This window comes from Molothrus aeneus, chromosome Z (genome assembly GCF_037042795.1).
Source record: "Molothrus aeneus isolate 106 chromosome Z, BPBGC_Maene_1.0, whole genome shotgun sequence".
Taxonomy (NCBI): Eukaryota; Metazoa; Chordata; class Aves; order Passeriformes; family Icteridae; genus Molothrus; species Molothrus aeneus.
In genome coordinates this window covers 54,734,732-54,756,511 of record NC_089680.1, presented here as the reverse complement: position 1 = coordinate 54,756,511, position 21,780 = coordinate 54,734,732, and the positions used below count along the sequence as shown (strand labels likewise).

The following is a 21,780-nucleotide window of genomic DNA, read 5'->3' as shown; positions in this document are numbered from 1 at the left end:
ACCTGCTCTCTTTCAATCTCTACCTATTTGCCCTTGTCATGCCTCTGCAGTTCCTGATGAAGGGTCCCTCTCCAGCTTCCCTGCAGGCCCCTTCAGATCCTGCAAGGTCGCCATGAGGTCTCCAGACAACCTCCCCTTCTTCAGGCTGGACATCCCCAGCCTGGCATTGTAGGGGATGTGCTCCAGTCCCTTTATTGACTTCATGTCCCTCCTCTGGACTTGCTCCTACAGTTCCATGTAGGAGCAAGTTGGGGACACCAGAACTGGACACAGCCCTGCCATGGGGTCTCATCAGAGCAGAGCGGAGCGGAGCAGAGCAGAGCAGAGCAGAGCAGAGGGGCAGAATCCCCTCCCTCGCCCTGCTGGCCACGCTGCTTTTGGCACAGCCCAGGGCACGTCTGGCTTTGTGGGCTGTGAGCACACACTGCTGGCCCATGTGGAGTTTTCCATCTGCCATCCCTGCCAAGTCCTGCCCCACAGGGCTGCTCCCAATCACTTCTCTTCCCAACCTGTGGGTGTGTCGGGGATTGCCATGACCCGGGTGTAGGACCTTGCACTTGCACTTTGTTGAACTTCTTGATGTTCCCGCAGTTCCACTTTCCAAGCCTGTCCAAGGTCCTTCTGGCTGGCATCCCTTGCCTTGGGCATGTCCCTGCCCCACACAGTGTGGTATCATCAGGGAGCTTGGTGAGGGTGCTCTCAATGCCACTGTCCCTGTCACCAGAAAAGGTGTTGAACAGTATCAGCCCCTGATCCAACCTAGGGATCACCGCTGGCCTCAGGTCTGCGTGTGGACAAGGAGCTTTTTGCCAAAACTCTTTCCATGCAGCCATCCAGGCAGCTGTTCATCCACCAAATGGTCCATCCAACAAACCTATGTGTCTCCAATTTAGAGGCAAGGATATCACCCCGTGAAACAGTGTCCAAAGCTTTGCATAAGTACAGGTAGACAGTGTCAATTGCTCTGCCCTTATCCACCAGTGCACCCTTATCTACCAATAGCTCCATCACAGAAGACAAGATTTCCCCTCTGTAAAGCCATGCTGGCTCTTTCCAGTACCTCTTTGTTTTCCATGTGTCTTAGCATGGTTTCCAGGAGAATCTGCTTCATAAGCTTGCCTGACACAGAGCTAAGGCTGACTGCTCTATATATCCCCAGGTCTCCCACTTTATCTTTTTTAAAAATGGGGATTATAGTTCCCTTTTTCCAGTCATCAGGAACTTCACGTGACTGCCATGATTTTTCAAGTATGATGGATAGGGACATAACAATTCGTCTACCACTTCCCTCAGAACTCATAGAATTTAATTTAATGTTAACTTTTCCTTATCCCTGAATTACCATCTTCAATATGCTACATCTAGCCCAAAAGAAATGTCTTAATTCCTACCAGGAAGATGCACTCTACCTAGCTCTGTATAAAGGATTTTCTCTTTTAAAGGTACCTAATGTCTCAGAACTTATGGCACTTAAGTAAATGTAGTTCTTTTGGCTGAACCTAGTGAAAATATTTCTTATGCCTTTTAAAAATTAAGTGCAAACCGATAATATTTTAATAATGTTCATTTGAAACTGTAAAATAATTTTCAATACTTACCTTTCTTTAGACATTTCAGGATTGCTTAATTTTTCAAACACAGATTATATTTTTCATGCATTTTGCAGCACTTTCTCAAGTTAAAAAGATATGCTTTTTACCTTGATATTCAGGTTCATTTTTGGGCCTGAACCCCAAGTCTACATTCACAACTTACTTTTGCTTTGCCAAAAGGGAAAATATTGACTCTAGAATAATAGGTGTCAGTATTAAAATATGAGTTACGGCTTTATAGTCTACATGTATAATTTTCTTTTCACTAATAGCCCAGAAAATGAAACAGCTGTTTGTTCAGTGCTATCTGAAAAGATTTTGAACAGCACTATATCTGATGAGATTCATGGTATCTTTCAATGCATACACCAGAGTCTCGTGTGCTTAACATCTCACCAACCATGTTCTTTTGAATGGTGGAACTGCATTTTTCTTTGAATCAAAGCCAGCCAAGATGACCTCCATAGGATAGCAGCAGAAGGGGGCACTTGATCTGTCTTTCTAGTTCTTCTCTGTGCATCCTGCCAGCTGCACTGGAAAAATTCCCTTTTTACATCTTTACATCTAAGGACCACTTCAAAATACCAGGTACGAAACATTTCATTCCTGCTGCCACAAGTACTACAGTTATAAGGAAGGGATTGAGGTTTATAAGGATGAGATGAGATGAGATGAGGACTCTTCAAAGTGGATTGTTGGCAATCAAAGAAATGCTTTAGTAGTTGAGGCATTGTGTGATTGACCTGAGCAGAATTTCTGATATATGGGGGGAATGAGGAGAGGCGGGAAGAGAGAGGGGGAGAAGAAGAAGGGAGAGAGAGAGTGGGGAGAGAGAAAGGGAGAGGAAGGAAAAAAGTATTCCTGTCTTGTAAACCCCAGAAGACATTGTGAAAGGAAGGTGCAGCAAATATAGACAGCTATTTTTTTTTTTCCTCTTGTCTTGAGGTTTGGATCAGATTTTCTATATATAGTCAAAATCACTATAGAAATAATTACTGAAATAAATAAATTTAAATTAAATATTCCATATAATTTTTAGTAAGATGCTCGCTCAACTAAAAACGCTTTTCATGAAATCCAAAAAGCAAAACCAGGCTTCAAAGGCTAAACATCAACAAGTCTTTTAAAGGAGTGAATCATTTTGACTTTATCTTTTGGTTGGAAATTTGTGGTAGCTGTACTGAATCTTGACTGCAGTTTGTTATTTGCATGGCTGAGGCAGACACCCACCCTGCTCACCACTGTGTTTTCCAAATCTGTTTTCTACTCCCTGCACAATGTATTCTACTACTGTAGTTTACTTCTGTAAGGGAATTATTGACTTACCTAGGAGAACAGACCTCTTCAGAATTTCACCTTCAGCCTGTCATTAACACCTCTGAAAGTCATGCCTCTCTTTTGCATTAGAAACAGCAAAACTAACTTTATCCAAAGGAAACCTATGCCACAGATCCTTTATCCAAAGGAAACCTATGCCACAGATGCAAAAGCATCTGAACTGAGTACACAGGAGAGGGACTGGACCACCAGCAGTAAAAACACAGTGTTGTGGTACTGAGTACTATACCGTGTACCTTGTGGGATGCCCAAATTCTCTTTTAATAGTTCAGTATTGCAGGGAGTGCACGTGTGTTACAGCCAAATAGGCCCAGCAGTTTTTTGGGATGTGTAAAAGCAAAAGAAAAAGCAAAGAAAAGTAAAAGCAAAGAAAACTTTCTGTTTTTTTTGTGTTATTAGCTAGCTGATCTGCAACAAGAAGCAGAATTGGAGCAGCAGCTACTTGTGCCAAAAACATGAGCTAATGGTCTTACAAGGACAAAAATTTAATAGTCTTAGCTTGAAAAAACATCTGCAGTATTGTATTTTGGCACACTGAAATGATTATCTCCATCAAATGTCCTGGAAATACCTGAGCTAGAGATTTCCTGGGTTTTTAATTTTTTTTTTAATTTTGTTTTTTTTGGAGGGGGCAGTGTATATCATTGCAAACATTCAAACATTAGCTAAAAATTCCGCTCCTTTACCTTTGCTCCTCATGCATTCCCAATTTATTAATTTCTTTTTGGACTGGAAGGCAGATAGATAGCTTTCTTTGAACTCTAAAATAAGTGACTTTGATTGCATTCAGCTTTAACTGTAAAACATCTAACCATCTATGTAAACAGGTAATATTACATTGTTTGCTTTGAATTTTGTTAAACAACTCTCTTGGCAATGATCCTATTATGGAAATGTGAATGTGCAATTATTGTTGAATCATTTAATTATTTATTTAAAAATACTTAGCTACAGTTTGCTCACACTGTCTGAAATACGTTAGTCATAATCACTTGAAGGGCTCAGTTTTAGATGTCTTATAAACAGACAAAAGCTTAATATATAGAACCGAAAATGACATAAAACTGTTTTTATATATACTTCTCAGGTGCCAATTGAAAGGAATCTGAAAAAAATTGTATTCTTAAATATTAAGAAAAAATACTATTTTAATTAAATTACTAAAATATGTTGTGATATACTGTGAGCCGAGGTCATTTAACTTGGAGCAACAAATAATTAAAAGGCAACCATTAATTTTAAACCTTTATGGTTCATAGCAATTACTTTATCTGTTAACAGAGTTTGCTGATTCATTACTTTTACTTATTAGTGGTGTAAGCTTACCATGGGCTGTCTCCTGTGATGTGTTTTGCCCAGTACATCCAGATGGAAAAGATCAGATTGAGTTCCAAGAAGCTTTCAATAGGGTCATTATTGCAAAATATTCTGTACTCTCTCATTCTTGGAAAAATGTCTGTAGTACTCTTACTTCCTGGTGTTCTGTGCAGCTCACCAGCAGAGTGAGGGGGAGGTGGGAGCTTGTGCATTTAAGACCTCTCAGCAGAAAAAGATGCAAACTTTCTAATAGTAATCATCATTACCTATAGCATTGTTTTTATCCTGGCAGATAGTTCAACCTGTTGCGTAAACAGAACATCTTTCAAGGATAGGACTTATCAACAGAAAGAGTATTTAATGTGTGTCTGAAAGAAGGTCTATTGCATTAGCAGGCTTTCCATCTTTTTGAGTGTAAAAAGCAGAGAATGCTGTCACTTCATCTAAAATTTGCTTTAAATTTTGTATTTAATCCTCTTGTTCTGTTCATCTATGTTGAAACTGTATTTTAAAAACTGTCCAACAGGAGTAAGTACTTCCCGGTTAATGTAAATTTCTTGCACATTTCATTTGGGCTTAAATGTGACTTTGGAGCTGTAACCTAAATGGTGCTGAAATACTAAAATATGGATGCCATCTAGACTCAAAGGGATATTTTACTAATAAAATCCTTTAAATCATAATGTCCAACAGCCTAACATGTAGTCTCAGAAAAGATATATTGGCTGTTCTTGGAGAATGGGGTTTTTTGTTTTAGTACAAAAGGATGATAAACTTTTTTTTCTGGAACCTGTTTTAGAGGGCCAGGGGAAAGGGAAGGATGCCAATTAATACTCTGCATAGTGAGATGGTTTATTTAAAATCAGAGAAATATACCCAGTTCTTAAGACTAAGATTAACAAAAGAATTGCAGTGAAATTGTTTATCAGCTTCTCAGCAAATTTATTTTGGGTATGCTAAATATTTAATTCAGAGCTATGATGTTACACGTTTTTTTGTTTGTTTGTTTATTTATTTGTTTGTTTGTTTGTTTAACGATAGCTGTTAGTAAGGTATTTGAAAAGTGTACCTAGGAAAGTATTTATGAAAATATGTGATTTTTCTAATCCTACAAAGGAACTTCTAGTCTCCACAGTTCCCATGGTTAGCATTAATTAACGTACTTTTAGGAACTCCTACATTCTGTTTACCTTAATAGTTAAGAGCTTGGACAAATATTTAGCATTCATTTAAATTTATATGATTTCTAATTAGGCAAATCACTGTATTTGTAGTCGTTGTGAATGGCTGTTTATGTCAAAGATTTTTATGTAGGGAGTAAAATCTCTAAGATTTTGTGCTATTGCATTTACAGCTGGTTTACAACACGTTTATTCAGAAAACATTAGCAATAATGAGAGTGCACAGATTAACCATTCCTTGGTTTTTGTCAACATGCAGACATCTTCAATTTTGTTACATTTTGAGAAAGAAAAGCAGTAGTAAGCTGCAAGGAGTAGAACTGAAACATGTAAACAAGGATTTAATATTAATTCCCCAAAATTTTCTACAGGGAAGGCCTTTTACTTTTATTACATGCGTATTTAAGCATAGAATTCTGATTAGCAGTTTGTCTTTTAAATTTCCTTCTTTGTGCCAATGAATTTAAAAGAATTGTTTGCAGAATTATCTATCAGATGTATATGTGATATGCCCAGCTTCATCCTTTTTTTTTCTTATCTAATAATATAAAGATAAAATTTGGATATTCTTTTTAAATAGTCATGCAGGCTACCATCTACCATGTCAAATCTAAATTTGAAGAGTAAGAAAAATAAAGGAGTATAAGTGACATCAGTCAATTGCAGTAGACGAAAAATTGCTTATTTCCCATTAAGTTCCAGTTTTCTTTGTGAGTTGTGAAATCAAATTTTCCTTATATTTTATGAGGCAGTCTTCATTCATTCATTTGTTTAGTATTTAAAAGCTTTTTTTTTTATTTCCTAGTCCTGAGTATTTTTTCAGTGTTGACCTACTTGCTGCTCTCCCAATCTGCTTTTGAACAGATTCCAGGGTAGCACTGGGTTAACTCGGCTAGCTAGTTAGCACTGCTGCCCATAGAGACATGCATTGTACTTGCTTTTCCGTGTCTGTGGACTGGTTTGCTGTGCTTACGCAGTGCTGAGCCTGAGCTGCAGTTTGTCTTTAAGCATGGGTAACGTGCTACACGTGAAATCATTGCACTTCTTGCCAGAGTTAAGACAAGTGTCATCATTCTGTGATGATCTAGATGTGACAAAATGGATTTAATCTGCTTTATTTTTAGTGAAATTATTTATTTTCCTATATTGACAAATATGAGATGATGTGAGTATATCGCTCATTTCCAGTATTTCAACTGGAAGTGTGGAATTCTGTTGCCATTAAAAACGAATGAGACCAAATCAAAACTGACTTGTTCCGATTAATATTTTAGAATGGCTATTTTTTGTTACAAATATTATTTGAACTTGCTTTTTTCAGAAGGATTTTTTGTTTGTTTTTTACTTTATTTTCTCAGGGTTCTGTTTGTTTATCATAGTTTTATCAGGCTTCTTCTGTGTGTGACAAGAATCGTAATTCTACTATTCGTCATGAATATATGCTACATATCTGCCTTCATGTCTCTGTTCTTCCAAACAACATCCCTATGAGACTTCATCCAAAAGTGTTCACAGGAGAATTGCCACGGCTATGTCAAATTCTTAAATGGGAACATGAGGAGCAGCTTGCTGTAATTTCTTTTCTTTTTTTTTTCACTTATTATTTTGTCATGGAAGAAAAGGCTTTTAAAAAAAAAAAGGATTTTGAATGTTGGCTTCCCAGTTTCCTTTCCCTGAACTGCTAAGTCAGAATCATGATGCTGAGTTTTCATGGCCATTTTAGATTCTCAGGAGCCCAACATAGTCATAAATTTTCACTTACATGTTTATTTCCAGCCTAACTTGGCGTTCAGTCTACTTCAGAATGTAAGGGAGCAGTTGAGTAATAGCTGTCACTGAAAAATAGGCATTTTGAATTTCATTTATTTACAGAGGCTAAGATGGAATGTACTGCATCCAGCTCTGGGGCCCCCAGTATAGAAAGGACATTGATCTGCTGGAGCAAATCCAGAGCCAATCAGGGGGTCAGAGGGATGGAGCACCTCTCCTATGAGGAAAAGCTGAGAGAACTGGGATTGTCCAGCCTGGAGAAGGGAAAGCTGTGGGATGACCCCACTGCAGCCTTCCAGTATCAGAAGAGAGATGGAGAGAGGCTTTTTGCAAAGGCATGTCGTGATAATACAAAAGAAATGGCTTCAAACTGAAAGAGAATAGGTTTAGATTAGATCTCAGGAAGAAATCCATTTCTGCAAGGGTGGTGAGGCACTGGAACAGGCTTCCCAGGGAACCTGGGGATGCCTGCTTCCTGACAGTGTTCAAGGCCAGGTTGGATAAGGCTTTTAGCAGACAGATCTAGTGGAAGGTGTTCCTGCTCATGGGCAGGGGGTTGGAATTTGATGGAATTAGGTGATTTTTGAGACCTTGTCCAGCCTAGGGTATCTGTGACAATGTGTTAGTGTACTCTAAAGCATACTACTAGTTTGCTGATGTTACTAATGTATTCTTTGCCCAAAACTTTGTGGTGGCAAAGACTTGATGTATGTAACTTTGCTTAAGATAGGGTTGATTTCTTGGATGCTCTAACATCCAAGGGCTTCACACCAGCCTTGCCCTTTCCAGTTGCTGCATTATGAGTGACTAAGCTGCTGAAATACTACTGTAAGAGAAAGCTGAACTAATCTGCATGGAAGTTTGTATTTACTCAAATACTGAATTAATCCCCAGTGCTTTGTTACAGTGTTTTAGCATAAACAGACATTACTTATTAATACAGCTTCATATACAAAGATGCTGATAGATACATTGTAAAAACAAACAAAAAAACCAACCCACAAGCCAATTGCAAGACTGAGAGAGATTCTGTAGCTGTATTCACAAAACAGCTGTATTCTGATTCACAAAACAGCTACAGCTTGAGTTTATGCAAGTTCATTAAGCACTTTGTCTATAAAAGCCCCTTTTTTTTTCTCTCAAGCAGAAAGAGGTGTAGGTGGCATTTCTGTGTAATGAAGGTGGATACTTGTGCAGATGCCAAAAGCTGGCGCAGGTTCAACCAGATATAGGCATGTTCATATGCTCACTGTAGATAAGTGTGTCAAGATCTGCTTAATACAACATCAGCTAGGAAGTTCTTGAGTGAGAAATTGAGAATGGAATAAAGTTCTACACAAATATTTCTGTGTGACTTTTCTAGTGTTCTGTCCTGAGCACTTGCTTTTTGTAATTTTTCACAATATTGTACTAAGTAGACCACTTGTCTCTCCTGATACAGCTTTTCTTTTGCTTTCTTTTGGCAATTTTTTAGCTTACACAACATTATACACTTGTTTCTAGTCTAATTTTGGTTCTTTTTCTTCTTGACCTGGAAGCTGTATTCTCTGGGGATTGGGGGTAGGGAAGGGGACAGGTAGCAATGTAGAGAAGTTTGCGTAGGAAAATACAAAAGATATGACCATGGAGTGAAGCTGAAATGCAAGCACCAGAGAAAAGGTTATTATTCTACTGTTATGCAGCTTAAACTGTAAAGGGAGATATTAGTTCTCACTGTTAACAGGGACCTCTGCTTCCTTAATTTTTAACTCTGGGGTAATTTGGGATTTACAGACACTTGGTAAGGAAGAAGCTTTGTTTGTGTCCTTAGATATTACAGACCTAATAACAGAATATTCTGAGTTGGAAGGGACCCACAAGAATCATCAAAGCCAACTCTGAAGTGAATGGTCCATGCAGAGATCAAAGCCAGAACCCTGGCATTATTAGCAGCATGATCTGACCAGCTGGGCTAGTCTCATGTTTCCTGTATATATTGAACTTCATTTTTGTCAACAAAGGTCTAATAACTGTACAGGAAATCATAAGCTAAAGTGATGGGAATGTAAATAGTTTGACAGTTTTTCTAGAAGATTCTGGTACTAATTGTAGCAAGTGAACAATTTTTGTAGGATGAGAGGTGCAATCATGAGATGTTAGAGCTACGGATATAGCATGTTTCCCAGTCCTTTACTTAAAGCCAAGAGCTGGCTCTTCATGGTAGAGCTGATTGCTCTTATTCTTAATTACATATTTATTTTTGTGGCTTGTCAGGTAGCTAATTTTTGCACAAAAGGTGCAATATTTGTCTATGTCAAACTTTGCAAGTTTTTGGGATTGCTTTAAAAATAAAAAAAGAAAATACATTTTATTCCATTTATTTTGTCCACCAATTTTTTCATTTCACCACAATTTATTTTATTCTCCGAACAAGAACTAGTCTCATGACATGATTTGATTTTGGTTGATTTAAAATCAAATTCAGCATCTGTCCATTACTATTGATTTTCTAGTAAGCTTCAGCAAACTTTTAAATCTCATAGCTGCACATAGCTATGGTGTAGTACAAAAGAGTACTACATGAATTATACCTATTCCATCTCAGAAGTAATATCACCTAAGTTCCATCTTGCTTATGCAGCTTTTTTGAGAGCCACTAGCCTGTATAGAAGCAAGTAATAAAAAAAAAGAAAAAAAAAAAGAAAAAAAAAAGAAATCTAGTTTGTAAATCCATGTGAATCTTTGAAAAACATTTTAAAAACGCAAATGGCTGAACATCTTAAGAAATATTACACATTTTTACTTCTGTGAACTTTAAAAATCATGAATCTTTAAATGTATATTAATTTCCTTCCTGAAAAGCAATTTGCTTTTTTATTTAAATGTCGCAAAAAAGCTCAGCAATTGTATGTGGTGGATTGAGGGCAGACAGTGGATTCTATATTCAGTATTCTGTATTCTACATTCAATATATGAACATTGGGACCTTCCTTTAAATAGGAGGAAAAACAAAACTAGTGAATCATCTATCGTAAGGAGACAACAAAACTCTCCATAAATGTACTTTGGATGTATATTAGATAATCACACAAAGAAACAGTGAAAAAAAGTGTTTGTGACTAATTGTAGAGACACTTTTCCGAGAAGTTTATTAATACAAGCAAGAAGTACAAGTACGTGTTACTTTCTGTGTCTTGTTTTAGTCTTATGATTACAAGTTAGATTCTTGGAATGAGATCCTGGCATCCTGTGAGAAATACAGGGTTTTGAGTATTGGTATAATCAAGTTAGGACATTTGCCCGTAAAAGGCCTTCAACAGAGGAGCTAAAAACTAGACAAAACTTACAAGTACAGCTCAAACAATGGAAATACTAGGTCAGAATAGGCTGCTTTTAATAATCACAAGACTTTTTCTTGGACTAGATTCTGAAGTTCTTTTAAACAGGAACTGCAATTTGACCTCAGTGGAAAAGCAATATGTTATGCTAGCTCTGTATTTTTAAGCAACTTTATATAAAAATTTGGTAACATTGAGGATTGGGTTAACTGTAAAATGTCTTTGCATTGCAAATGGTTTGCAACTTCAGTGGGGATTTTGGGGTTTTTTTGTTGTTAGTTGGGGTTGAATAAGTTTTTTTTCCTTTTTACCTGAACTTGATTTTACTGGTTAGTTTTCCATGCTCTGTTAGTTGCAGCACAGAATTTCTGAGTCCAAATGCATGTTGCCAAGAGTGTAATCCTGTATTTTGGTAGAGAAATCCAACTCTAGGCACCTAATATTGTTTAGATAATTAGATATCTGAGATGAGATAAGAATAGACTGATGTCCTGGTTCATTCAGGAGTGTCACATTGGATTCTACAAAGCTTGAAGCCTCAGGATACTGCTGCAGGGCAGAAGTGGGCATATCTGCAGAGTTCAAATCCAGTTAATGGCTAAGGGGCTCCTTGAACTATAAAATTAGGTATCCCCAATATTTGTAAATGTGAATCAAGTCCTGTTTTATTCAGAAATGAAAGAATGGGCACATTTCTGCACAACTAGAGCACCTTTATCTTTTTTCCTTTTTTTTTTTTTTTTAATTAACATTCTCTCTCTTACTTCCATAGAGGATGCACTGTGAAACAAGGGATGTTGTTTTGTTTTTAACTACAACAGTTTTGCTGTGTTAGTCATGAGTTCTCATGTTGCTTTTTCATCTTGTTTGAATTTTACCTTCTGGGACAAAAAAGCAGAAGAAAAGAACAGCATACAGACTCACAACTCATGGTGGGAATGAATCTAGACAGATAAACTGTGTTGTTGTGTCAGAGCCATTTCATGCTGGATTTATGTTCTACAAACAGATAAGTGACAAAAAAAAATTTGATGTGTACTACACATTTGCCCAGAAGGCATGAGATAAACTCTGTAGTCATTAACTTGAAGGGTAGTTCATAAACAGAGTTTCCTGTACTCTTGAGAAAATTTTTTGCTCTGCAATGCATAATTTTTCTGTTTCTTTGCCTGTCCAGGAATTTCTTTGGTTTATTTTGCATCAATCCATTCTATTACTGTTATAATTTAATAAAAGATGATAGGATGCAGTAGGATATTTAGATATATATAGGCAGACCCTTATATTTACACAAATCTGTCCAGAGGGATGTTTAAATTTCAGGCTTACTGTCCAGAACTTGACTTTTTTTTCTTTGTTCCTGTTTCCTTCTGAGAAATTCTCTCTGCCTTATTTTGCTTATGTAATGGAAGGTGATAATAAGAGTTCTTTTACTTGTAAACTGTCATTCTTGGAACGAATTTTCGTACAGATGGGATTTGTCTACCTTTATTGTGAAATTTTCTTGAGTTCTTATATGCTGTACCCTGGAGGGGATGTGTGGGATCTGGCAGCTACTAGAGTTCAACTGTACGTTTCAACTGTGAGAACTATTCTTTTATTCCTTATTATTTCAGGGATTTAATGTCTCTGTTTTAAGGGTATATTTTTTCTTTTTTTTTCTTTTTTTTTACTTTTTGAGAAAAAATAGAAATTTAAATGCAACATGATACTGGACTTAGAATATTGAATGAATTAGTTGTTTGCAATACTTTTAGAGAAAAATTATTGTAAAGTTTTTTCAAAGATGCTTGAAAGCTCTCTGAATGATGCTTATTTGCATGTTTGCTGGTTTTAGGAGAAGGAGACCACTAAACTGAATTGATGCATATGAATTTTTATGAATTTTGTGTTATGCAACTCAGCTTACAGTATGAGCAGTGAAAGCTGGAGTGCTTTTTCATTTTATGGTGGTTTTGCTTTTATTATTTACCTTTTACTACTGGACACAGAAGTGGGGGACTGATTTGACTGAATAAAAAGTCACTGCCTTCAGTAGTGGCTTTCATGTTTTTTGCAGTTATTATGTGGCTCATATGCCTAAAAATAGTTTGAAATCAGTAGTATTAGCACCAAATTATTGAAAGCAGGAAGTAGAAATGAAAGTTTCTGTGGCACAATGGCCACATCTGGTTTCATTTCAGATGTGTTGGGTTGCCTCCTCCAGAACATCACAGGTCTCCCAGAAGGACCCAAAGAAATGGCACAGGTTTTTATTCATGCACCAAAGTTAGTTAGCAACATTAGCTACTAATTACTTTAGGTACACCCTGGGAGGCTGTGAAGGACAGAGATCAGTTTTTAAATGTGTCCCAGTGCTACTTCCTGTGGCATCTGTTGTAGTTATGTGTAGCTCATAACTACAGTTGTTCAACTGGGTACTGAGTTAAATGCAGTTTGCAGGAAGGGCTTTTAATTGTCATATGAAAAACGTCTCTACCAAGCAAACGCACCGTTGGTTTCATGCCATATTAAAAAATCAGTAGAGAAGGGATTCTTGAGGACTAGAAAAGATCTAGCAATGTAGAATCTAAAACCAGAATTCTGGGAGGTAGAGGAAAACTTCAAATAAAGTGCATGAGTTCTTAAATACTTGTGAGTGCAAACCAAGCAACATTTTCTCTTTCAGCAAATGCTATTTCAGGATTTTTTTTGAGGATTTCAGATCTTATGGAAAGTGCTCATAAAGGGAGATAACACAAAAGAGATTTTTGTTTCTCAGAGTCTCTTTTATGTTAAAAAATGTCAGAAAATTGTGTATCAATCATATGATTCTACATGTATAATATCGCCTATGCAGAGAATGCATATTTAAATCTAGAGTGTTTGAAAGGTCAGAGCTAAAAGATGCTCTGCAGAATTTTTGGGTTCAGAAGCTGTCATGTAGAAGCTAAAGTTGAACAATTTTGTCTCCTCCTGCACCGGAAGGCAAAGCATAATGCTGAAGAATTACACTTCACTCACTATGATATTACCAAGTAAACCCTGGAGGGGAAGAAAGGGAATTTCATTCTAGACTGTTTCAAGTTATATTTCTCTTGTGTTCAGGTGATGAGCTAGCAAACTAGCCATCCTTATCATTATTGTTGTCGTCATTTTTATTATGATGATTTTATTACATTGACAAGAGAAAAGAAATAATGGTCAAAAAAATTGGATGCTTCAGTTCTGGGGAAGACAAGCTGATAGCGGAGAATGGTTTAGTTTTTTTGTGCCTTCTCTGAGGCATGCTTTTCTCACTGTTCTCACTCTGGCTGTTGTGCAGGTGGTTGACCAGATTGACACACTGACATGTGATCTGCAGCTGGAGGATGAGATGACAGACAGTTCCAAAACAGACACCCTGAACAGCAGCTCCAGCAGCACAACAGCCTCCAGCCTGGAGAAGGTGAAGGTGCGGGGCAGCGCGCCCCTCATCAAGCCGCCCGCGCACCCCTCTGCCATCCTCACCGTGCTGCGGAAGCCCAACCCGCCGCCTCCTCCCCCTCGGCTGACGCCTGTCAGGTGCGATGAGCCCCCCAGGCTGCCTCCCTTGGCCAACCCACTCAAGACCAATGGCACCCTGCTGCGGAACGGGGGCCTGCCCACGGGCCCGGGCCGCATCCCAAACGGAGATGTGTGCTGTGTGCCGAACAGTGGCCTGGAGACGGTGGTGATGCCACCGCTGGCGCACAGGGCAGAGAAGGAGCGGTGTGCCCAGGCGGGAGCCAGGGAGCGCGTGCGGTTCAGCGAGAAGGTCCAGTACCACGGATACTGCCCCGACTGTGACGTTCGCTACAACATCAAAAACAGGGAGGTGCATTTGCACAGCGAGCCGGCCCGGGCTGCAGGCAAGCTGCCACACCAGTGCCCTCCTCTGCCACCTCCTCCACCTCCACTGCCTCCATTTCTTCTGGAAAATGGAGGGTTGGGGATAAGTCCCAGTAATAGCTTTCCTCCTCCAAGAACTGCAACTGTGCCTCCACAAACCGCGCCAAAACCCCAGAAGACCATCTTGAGGAAATCAACCACTACAACAGTGTGAAGTATGCCCCTTGTAATAACTCTTTGTTTTTTCCTATATATAAACATAAATAGGTAATGAGCACTTTCTACTTGAGCAATAAAAAGACCCAATGTATTACACCCTGTGTCGAGTGAAGTGGCATAAAAATCACATGGTAAGTACAAAGAGGAACACTTGGTGGTCTTACCCTTTTGGCAAAGGGTGCTGGAAAAATATTCATTCTTTAGCACTGATGTTGTAAACATCTGTAGCAGTTTCTTATTTGTAGCATGGTTTAAAAGACAATGAAAAGAAAATTCAGTGTGAAAATACTGCATAGCGATATGTGATAGGTTTCAGTCTGATATAAGGGAATAACCATTTCTCTCCTGGGTTTTGGGACTTTTCAAATGTCTTTTGATGAAGCCAAGTGGAGTACCAGGTAACAGCCTTTGACTGAATTCTAGCAAATGCTTTTTTTCTCTTCATGCGTGCTTGAGCAAACTCAGTGTATGTGGGGTGGTTGCAGTAGGGGGTAATCACTGGACTCTCAGCAGCTTGGTCTTTGGTGGGGAAGTATAATTGAAAAAAATAGTTGAAATGTGTGTTGGTGTGGCTCTGAAAACTGAGTTGCATTTTGTTTCTCACTGTCTCAGTGCATCGCTCCTGATGTAAAGTACCAAGTCTGAGATGAGCAGGGATGGTCCCATTACCTTTCCTTTTTTCCTCCATCTGCAAAATGGTAGTGATATTTTATCTCACTGTGCAATGGCAGTAGGCTGGAAAAACAAAGCCCAGTCCTGTGTTTTTCACAAAGCTTTTGTCTGGTGCAAATCTTCTTTTTGAAGGCAAAGAAAATGTTGCTTAAGGCCTCCAGGGACATCCACTTAATTCATGTAAAGAGCTTTGAAGTTGAAAAGCTCTGTGCAATTATGGAGCATTAACATGCAAAACAAGATATTTTACATGTTATCACATTTTGATGGTGAACCCAATTAATATTCTTACTAGTTGAAAAAAAGTCCTCAGTGTTTTTAATTATTTTATGACAGAATAACCTTTTATTCTCACAAAGATAATTGCAGGGATTTAGAGTTTAAAAAAACATCCAGTCAATGAATAAATCTGATAAAAATCTGTTATTTACAAAACATATACCAAAATAGTCTCAATGGCCAACACAAATGCAATATTAAAAAAAATTATGCTTATTTCAGCTGAAATATAAAAAGTACTTTATGGCAAAACGGAAAAAAAATCCGACAAAACAGATTTTGAATTTTAATTTCTATTTACATCTAGTAATAGGTATTAAACAGATATTGTGTTCTCCTGTATAGGTATTCTAGTATTTAAACCAAAATAATAAGAATAATTGTAACAAAAGTCCCATCAGATGACTACTGTTTGTAAATCTTTGCATTAAGCAAACATTTTATTTTGTGCAAATACACATACAGGGTCTAAAGCGTCATTAAGTATTCCCTGCATAAAAGGCAAAGAAAGGAAATCATCCTAAATTCTTAATCATGCTTTGCCCTCATGCCTCCTGTGTGTTTTTCATGATGCACTTTACATTTGGTATTGTTTGACTATACTTAGTCCCACAAGAGCTGCTGCCAAGTGCAGCGAGTCCAGGCGCTTGCAGCAGGAGACAGGAACTCATCCTGCATCTGTACAAGATCTTTGCTGCCCAGATCAGGATTATGGCAGGTGGATTCTGCTCACGTGCTGGAACTCCACAGCACCTCCCTTGCTCATACATTGAAAACTGCGTTTGAAATCACTGGAACAATGTGCAGACATATCCACATTGCATAGCTGTAGGATTTTCTTTTAAAAAGAAAATTCCTGCTGTCCTTACAATATCACTGCTGTACAGATCATACACCTGTTATGAGCTAGTTTAGTATTTTTTTTCATTCTTATACAAGCTACTGTTTACAAGAAATAAGATAATGCAAATCAAATATTGTGCTTAAAATATTAAAGAAAAAATGCTGAGTAATTTTAGAGCGTGATGGTGCATATGTGTTACCTCACTTGGCTTAGTTTTTTTGGTATGAACTCACCTCTGACAGCAGAGTGCTACATTTCTCCTCTGGGCTTGTCAGAGTCTCGTGAACATGTTAGCACCTCCAGACTGGATGCTTCACTCAGTGGATGGGGACTGATGTACATGTAAATTTCAGTTTTGTTACTATCAGCTCTGGAAAGCTTAACCAGCATCCGAGTTTCAGCAGTTAATGTTCAGTTTGGTACCCAACATCTTGTCTCTCATACTTTGTCTTCTCCTTCAGAAGTGCTTTCTTATCTCTTTCCCTATAGCTCCTGAGTATCTTCATAAGATATGGCTCTGCCATGAAAAGATGTGGGTTTTCAAATGCAATGCTATCTCTGACCAGCAGCTTCAAAATGTGATGGAAAAACATTGTTTTTCAGCAAAGTTTGACAACCCAGACTTTCTTTAATACAAAATATTCCAAGGTCTCTGTTGAATCATAATACAAACATTGAATCAGTTATGTTTTAATGAGAGCGTCTCTGGCCTGTGTCCCATTGTAAGGTAGTTTTTGTCAGAGTAATAATTTCTCATTAATAACATGTCAGAATAAAATTAAGGTTAAAACAGGTAAACTTGCAAAATGTGCAAAATAATTAACTAAATTTTGCAGCACTGTTTGGAAACTAGTAATAGAAATGGTGTAACAACAAATGTAGTAGTGTATTCAGCCAGCAGTATTTTTTACTTTTATATGAGGAATGTAAAGTATGTGAAGCATTTTTGAACACCTACAAAATAGTGTGCTTCACACTTTAGTAAGGAATACCCAATAAACTAACTGGACAGGAGTTGTCTGCATTTGTAATGTAAATGTAATAGTCTCTGAGATTACATTTAGTGTTTTGCAAATATGTTTATGCCCGAAAAAAATGAAAGTCCAGCAGGAGTACTCAGAGCTTTAATTCAGTATTTGCCATCCCATCAGTCTGCTGTATAGCTTTAGTTCCCTAAGGTCTCAGCTGTCCAGATCTAGACTTCCCAAATGCAAATAGGAGAAGGTTGATTCTATCAGTTTAATGAAGGGGACAAGTTTAGGAAAATTAGTATTAAAAAATGAAAATTACCTTATTTGTAATAATGGCATTCATTAAAAAGGTTAACCCATGAATGCATTGCAAGAAAGGAAAACTTGGAGAGTAAAATCCAATAACAATCCTTTTGAAGGATGCAAGGTAGGAATCTTCAAAAAGATAATGTATTTTTCTGCCACCTGGTAAAAGTCACTGTTCTTCCTTCTGTCTTGTTGTCTGAGTTGTTACACCTTTCATCACATCATCAATTTTCTTAAAAACAAGAAAAAATTCCAAATCATCATCGATATTTTTTTATTATTAGATCAATATCTTATTTAAAATGCGATGTGAAATAAGTCAAGTACACTACAGCCCTTGTTATTAGCTTTCTTCAGATTATTTCTTTATTGGTTTTGAAGCAGAGAGCAGTATGACTCCTTTAATTACCAGAGAGATTTTATGTGGATGTTTGCTCAGATCTCTTTCTTTCCATGTTCTCATTATGGCTTTCCTTTCAGTAATGTCAAAAACAGTAATCTTACATGTTCATGTAAAATCATACCATGGCTACTGTGTCACTTGTCTGATGTAGTCTTAAAGTAGGCATGAGTACTGGGCACATATTTTTGCAGAGGCAGCATTTCTCACACCCCTATATATGTGCTGTGAGACATGCTTTTTCAGGGGCAGTATGTGTGTGTTTAGAAGCAAAATATCCGCTGCTCAAACTGGTAATCATATTGAAGGCATAATGCTCACAGGTGCAGAAAGGTCTTGCAAGTGAGGTGTGCACAGAGGAATGTGGTAGAAATGTGTATGGTTAACCTTGCTAAGAACAATTGCTAGAATACCCAATATAAAAAAAAAATTTGGTATCTGTTACATAAACATATATTTTGTAGGGATATTTGTGATCTATCTCATATCTACGTGCTGCAGCCTAAAATTTCTGTATCTGTATTGGCACAGACCACAACTGAAGCAACAGCAGCAGCAGCAGCATCAGCAGCACTGGTGTTACTGGGTTAGTACCCTGTGGAGCAATGCTTGCAAACTGCAGTACAGCCTCATCTTTGGTAGCAGTTACATGTTGATGGGATTTAGTTGGCAAAAAGTAGCGGGGATTTTATCTCAATCACTTGTTTTATGGTGGCTAATAGTCCAACAGAGCAAGTTTCTCAACCAGTCATAATTTTGGAAAGGGATTGTAGTAATCCATCTTGGGATAGCCCTGGGGAGCACAAGCAAGCTGACTTTCAGTTCTGATCTTAGATGCTTGACATGTCTCTAACTCATGCTGGTCAAAGAGCTCTCCTGTTGGCTGAGACTGGAGCTGCTGGGATGAATGGACCTGACCATGCATCCTGCTGCAGGCGAGAGGCCCGTGCTCGAGTCAGCCAGTGCACGTCTGCTCCTGTTCTCTGAGCCCTCGCATATTTTCATGTATGGCAATGTTCTTGTTGCTACATGTGGGAGAGTTTTGTTAAGAAATGACACCTGCTCCATGTTCATCAGCTGAGCTGTATTGTTTCAGTGGTGAAGCATGGCTGGTATTTAAGTTCTTGGTCATTTGTAATGCTAAATCTTTAGAAATTTTGAAGGAAGGGTTTTCTTACTTTTGAGGTAATCTTTCTCCTGTTTTCATCATAACTGCATGATGAAAAATCATCATGCAGTTATGATGAAGGTGGAGTAGAAGGTTTCATACTTTGAGGGATTGATAGCCCTTATTGAAGGGCTATGTATCTTTTGTTGCATGAAAATGGTTTTTATAGATAGCTGAGAAAAAAGTAGAACATAAATTGCACCCGATAGCCAGCCAAGAGCAGTCCTTTGAGGAATGAATAAAACCAGAATCATTCTGCTGCCTTTCTTGGGTAAGATAAATACTCCAGGAAGGTCCAGGAATTGCTGCATCTTCTCCTCATGGCAAGAGGTTTTTTCTTTAATTCCTGAAATATTGGATATGTATACTACAATTCTTTAAGGAACTTAGTCCAATCTATCTCATTGTTGCTTGTAAATTATATTAATTAAAAAAAACATTTTTGAAAGAGCTATCTGATATCACAACTGTCTCTAGATGTTGTTTTTCTGATACTTTGAAAAACTTTTCATGCAATCTTGCAAGCAATAATGGGAAAAATTACATAAGAAGGGAGAATAATAGGCAAATTACAAAAAAAAACCCCTTTCATCAGATGTGTTTAAGTATATTCCTCAGTGATGCTTACATACTGATAATAACATCAGTATGAGAGCTTGTTTTTCTTTATGTAGCATTCTTAACATTACTTGAAAATCTTGAATTATGAGTTTAATATAATAATTACATTAAGTGGTAAGGAAAAAGCCAGTGACAGAAATTCTCATAGAAGTGCTTATTTCCTTTCCAGTTCAGCACTGATTTTCCTGAGTAAAAGTTGTGTGTGTTGGTCTCCTTCTTGGACAAATTAGCATGTGAAAACCAGAACATTATGATAGTGTCTTTTTGTATAAATCTCTAATGCCTGCGGAATATTTTGGTTTTTCTTCTTTGCAAATACAGTGATGATTTGGATGATATGATGATACAGTCATATACTGGAATTAAAATATTGTCTACATCCCTATATCCCTTCAAACAGAGTTTAAATCTCTCTCAACAAATCCTGGTAACTCCTGAGCTAAGATCCTTTTCCCCTATTTTTTGACAGTAGTCTTGGTGTTGTATAAACTGACCTGTGATCAAAACCCCCAAAAGTCTGCTGGTCACACCAGTCTCTAAGCCAGGTATTATTCTTCATGATTTTCCTGTTTCTTTCCCTTCATTCCCTGCAAATGGGAGGACAGAGAGAACAGAACTGGTCCTCCAGATCTGTTGACCAGTTGTCTCAAGGCCCCGAGGACCTGCTTGACTCTCTGAAGCCCTTGATGAGATTTCATTGCTCCCTACCTGAAAAGCCAATAGAGGCTGATAATCAATGGGCCATACCAGGCTTGGTTTTTTCTTGATGATGTCTCTTAAATGGGCCTCAGGGAGGCAACACACCTCCCTGTGGCTTGGGTCTAGTCAGCATATTGGGCCCTCCATTCCTTTCACTGCACTTCTTTTTATTTAATTCAGGAACTCATGGTGTGGGGTTAGGTTTCCCTGCCTTAGGCAACCTGTCCATCCCAGAAGAACTTCAGTCCCCATTCTCATTTCCCTGGATTCCAGGGCCTCATATCATATTGTATAAGGACAACTGTGAAGATGAGGCAAGTTGGATGGGAATTCAGTACCAATCATCAGTCAGGAGAAGAGTGAAGTCAGCACCTTGAATTTAAGGAAAGCAAAATTTCAGCTCTTTGAGAAGTTAACCAATGGGCAAACCTAGGAAACTGGGACAAGGGAGCAGTCAGGACTGTAAGATCTGTCCATGGAGCACAAGAGCTCTCATTCCCCACATTTAGGAAATCTGGAAAGCAGAGGAAGAGTCAGCATAGATTAATCAAAAACTGCTGGTTAAGCAAAAAGGAAATACGGAAATGCAGAGATAATGGAAGCGGAGACAGGTATCCTGGGAAGATTTTAGGAAGAGGTTGCCTAATTGTGTAGGTGTGAGGCCAGGAAGACCAAGGCATAGAGAGAGCTGAGCTTGGCAAGGGATGCAAAGAATAATAAGGACAATAGGTTAATCAGACAGAAAAGGAAGGTCAAAGAAAGTATACAGCGCCCAATTAACACAGACTGGCAAACTGGCAACAGCAGAGAAGGAGAAAGCTGAGGCACTAAACTTTTTCACTTCAGTCAATGGCCACCTCTCTTCCCATTCTCAGATGGATGGAAGCAAAGTCCATCCCACTGTAAACAAGGATCAGCTCTATGAGCACCCAAAGAACCTGAATGTATCTAAGTCTATGGCACTCAATGGGATGCATCCCAGAGTACTGCGGGAATTGGCTGCTGTAGTTGCCAACCCACTCTCCATGATACTCAAAAAGTTGTGGCAGTCAGGGGAGGTCCCGGGTGACAGGAAAAAGGGAAGCATTGAACCAACCCATCTTAAAAAAGGGTAGAAAGGAGAAGCCTGGGATCTACCAGCCTGTCAGTCTCACCTCGGTGCCTGGGGAGGTCATGGAACAGATCCTCCTAGAATGCACATGGAGGACAGAAGGGTGATTTGAGGCAGTCAACACAG

The 21,780-nt window shown here is 38.3% G+C and overlaps 1 protein-coding gene across 5 annotated transcripts in view; it reads left to right on the top strand.

Annotated features, from left to right (window-relative positions):
• PRR16 (proline rich 16) overlaps positions 1 to 21,780 on the top strand; it is a 143,016-nt gene that overhangs the window by 80,287 nt on the left and 40,949 nt on the right. For 4 of the 5 annotated variants that reach the window (XR_010785279.1, XR_010785280.1, XR_010785281.1 and 1 more), the window contains exon 2: positions 13,820 to 14,714. Coding sequence is in view for 1 of the 5 variants with exons in the window: in XM_066568992.1 (XP_066425089.1) it covers positions 13,820 to 14,578 (759 nt within the window). In the remaining 4 variants the exon portion in view is untranslated. The remainder of the gene's footprint in view (positions 1 to 13,819; positions 14,715 to 21,780) is intronic. The other variant, XM_066568992.1, reaches the window with a different exon arrangement.